Source organism: Ooceraea biroi, chromosome 12 (assembly GCF_003672135.1).
Source record: "Ooceraea biroi isolate clonal line C1 chromosome 12, Obir_v5.4, whole genome shotgun sequence".
NCBI classification, from domain to species: Eukaryota; Metazoa; Arthropoda; class Insecta; order Hymenoptera; family Formicidae; genus Ooceraea; species Ooceraea biroi.
Genome location: NC_039517.1, coordinates 8,882,170 through 8,885,600, shown reverse-complemented (window position 1 = coordinate 8,885,600; position 3,431 = coordinate 8,882,170). Strand labels below are relative to the sequence as shown.

The 3,431-nt window shown below is 38.1% G+C and overlaps 1 protein-coding gene across 2 annotated transcripts in view; it reads left to right on the top strand.

Moving 5' to 3' along the window:
• LOC105282241 (nascent polypeptide-associated complex subunit alpha, muscle-specific form) overlaps positions 1-2,106 on the top strand; it is a 43,136-nt gene extending 41,030 nt beyond the window's left edge. The window contains exon 9 of one of the 2 annotated variants that reach the window (XR_894462.2): positions 316-1,446. Coding sequence is in view for 1 of the 2 variants with exons in the window: in XM_011344096.2 (XP_011342398.1) it covers positions 316-325 (10 nt within the window). In the remaining variant the exon portion in view is untranslated. Of the gene's footprint in view, positions 1-315 lie in introns of both variants that reach the window. The other variant, XM_011344096.2, reaches the window with a different exon arrangement.
• Positions 2,107-3,431: the final 1,325 nt, after the last annotated feature.

Below are 3,431 nucleotides of genomic sequence, written 5' to 3'. Positions count from 1 at the left end.
TAACAAACAATGCACAGCTTTGAGACTAGTAAATTCTATATACAGCAATTTTATGTATTATTATTATTATATAATATTAGCGATGACACGCGCGCATAATCGCTGATAAATGAGCGGCGCTTTTAATTGAGGGATTTTAATCACAGATTGTAACTAAGAGCTGTAATGCAATGTTTACTAATTATCAGCAGCGTTTCCTTGAAATCATAATTTAATATTCTCGTAGCAGATACCTCTTTTGTTTTTTTATCAGTTTCGAACAGAGTGTTCGTGATAAAGTATGTGGTATATTTGTGTAAATCTTTTAATATGCAGTTGGTGCTAAACGAAAAATCACATCAGGCTGTTCGTTTTTATGATGACAACGGTGACGACAGCGGCTGCCCGCGGAAATATGGAATTCCATCTAAATGTAAATGGACGGGAGAGCTCTCAAAGGGAAGACCCGCGCATCGCCGAATCTGAGTCACGCCGAAAGTTTCCTTGCTGAAATCCATCAACAGTTGCGATTGCCTATACGCGGTGGAATATGCGTTGCGAACGAGTAACTTGGAAGGCGACTCAACAAAAGATTAATTATTAAGAAGATCGATTCTTTTTGGATCGCATGGTGTCGACGAGTGCACGTATGTAGTTACAATCGATTGTTTGTCGAGAACACAATAAAAAGACCGACTTAACGCGCACCGTCTGGTATGTGACCAGAATTACGACTTTAATCATCCATCTACAATAAGAAACTACCAATTTATCACGAAACAGACAATTTAGGAAGTAGTATAAGGAAGATGCATGCAGAAGAGAATTGGTACAGTGAATTTTTCATCAAATTGGGAAATTATACATTCTTCTCCTAATTTTATTATAATTCATCGAGATTCTTGTTTGATATGGAAATATGAAAAGTTTCTGATTCTGATTTTGACGGAGGAAAATCTATCATATTTCATTCGCTTTGCGTTCTGATTTTTGATTCGGGAATGTATGTGACTTTTGGGAGAGACTGTGAAAACCGATCGATGACGAGTTGTGAACTGTGTGGACGCAGCTTGTACACTTTGTGCGCTTTCCCAGAGTCAATCCGGCGGACCTGCTATCGGCTTCTATTGATTTCAAAGTTCCTTTCCATGCTCCGATGCATCCCATCATATTTTATATCCTCATCCGATTTGTATTTTTATTCTCGAAGACAGCATTTCTGTAGTTTTCCCGCTCGTAGTGCCATAACTTTTCCTATTTTACTAAAGCCGAAAATTTCAAGTCTGCATCGTATTTCATGTATCGTCAATGATGACCAAGGAAGTTTGATACAATATTCGAAAAATAGCATTATGTGTCTTTGAGAAGCATAGATTTGATTAACTCTCATCTCGATTTATTGTAGCGACTGTAATTTTAGTCATAAAATCATGAATTCAAATACAGAGACAAATCTTTTGTCTGTGATTGTTTCCTTTAATTTTCCTGAACAAATGATTATTTCATTATAATATAGAATTTCATTATAATATTTTTATTGCAAAGAAGTGAAGACTTATAATGGAAAGGATTATAATTTCTCAGTAACAATGTTCACAGTGATATTCAACAAGAAAGTTTCTCTTGTTTTAATAGATATCGAATGCAATGTAAATTCGTTCTTCCAAAGATCTCGCTTCACTATGCTATCGGAGAGCCAGCGTAAATTTCACCGCTGGGAACCGACGATGAAATTATGCGAACGTTGCGACTGCTTCTCCAGACTCATATTTCTCTTTTGAGTAACTCGAGTGGCTGCGCTCTACGGTTGACATTTGACGACGATTCCCTTTCGTTCCCGAGGACAATTCCACTCTCGTCGTGTGACGAGAGCACGATCCAGAAAAAGGGCTCGACAAAGCCGCTGGTGAAACCTCAAAAGAGATGGCATTAATTGTCCAAGAACAGAAACCCGCACGTTCTTGTTGTGACAGAACGTTAATCGTTCGTGCAGCCGTATTGTGACACGATGATCGTGTCTGTGAGAATTGCGAGGATCACTCAACTTCGTGTCGAGATTGTTCGCGTATAAGAGAACAGTAATTTAATATAAGAGATTTATATACAAATATAAATGAGAGAAAAAAATTATATATATTATACATATATATTGTGCATATGTTTATTGCAATATTGCGGAACCAGTATTCATAATTTTTAACAAGTATAAACATTATTCAAGACCAATGAATATCTGTCGGTTAAATTGATCCCATAGCTATTACGTCGTTTTCGCTTAACGAATTTCGAGGAGATAAATGATAGACTTTAATTGAGCAAGAGTCTAAAATGAGCATTTCAATTATCGATGAAAGTTGGCATCCCGATGAAAAACGCAATCAAAGAAGCGCTTCTAACTCCTGCGATTTCCGTCAAAAGTATTTAAATATTAATTAACGGTGCTTAAATGCTATATAAATATTTAAATATTGACTCCGAGCAGAGCGAGTTCAGAATGTCGTTTGCGAAAGAGGCTTCCTAGGAATATTAATTTCTTAACTTTGAGATTATTTCGAGATAAAACCCGTTACGCATACAATAATGAAGGAGGAGGCACGTTTTAGAATATTATTAGTGATATACAGGGTGTCCCAGAATTGTGTATGAAGCGCTCGTGAGCGGGTAGAACGCATCGAACTGAGAAGAAAAGTCCTTTACCGTTTTGAAATTTTCGCAATAGTTAACGAGTTATTAATTATTAAAAATCGCTATATTAGTCCGGCCTATCGCCGAATGCGAGCGCGCGGCGAGATGCGACCGCCTAGAGATCGAGGTTGCTAGGCGAGCGGAGAATTGTTTATTACAAGTGGCAATGGCTAGGCAGGAGCGACTTGTAATAAACAATTCTCCGCTCGCCTAGCAACCTCGATCTCTAGGCGGTCGCATCTCGTCGCGCGCTTGCATTCGGCGGTAGGCCGGATTAATATAGCGATTTTTAATAATTAATAATTCGTTAACTATTGCGAAAATTTCAAAACGGTAAAGGACTTTTCTTCTCAGTTCGATGCATTCTACCCGCTCACGAGAGCTTCATACACAATTCTGGGACACCCTGTATAAGCCGGATTAACTTCTGCATATGCCAGATAATTCGCAGTTACGTCAATAATATTATCCGATTGCCATCTCGTTATCGGTTGGGGCGTAAAAAAGCGTGACATTTTAGATTTCATCGTGAGGAATTGATCCACTCAGCAGTTTACGCAGCTAAAGATTGTGCACATTAGATTTCCTGATTAGGGGGCTATTAGAGAGTGCGCGCGGCCGGATCATATTACCACCATATTGAACGCTAAACCGACTGAAGCTATATACAGGCTGATATGAAATTGTAGTTGGCTTAGCAACTCAATTACCATTGAATATATTTCTCAATAAACTCGCTAAAAGATTTATTTACGAATTAACGACAA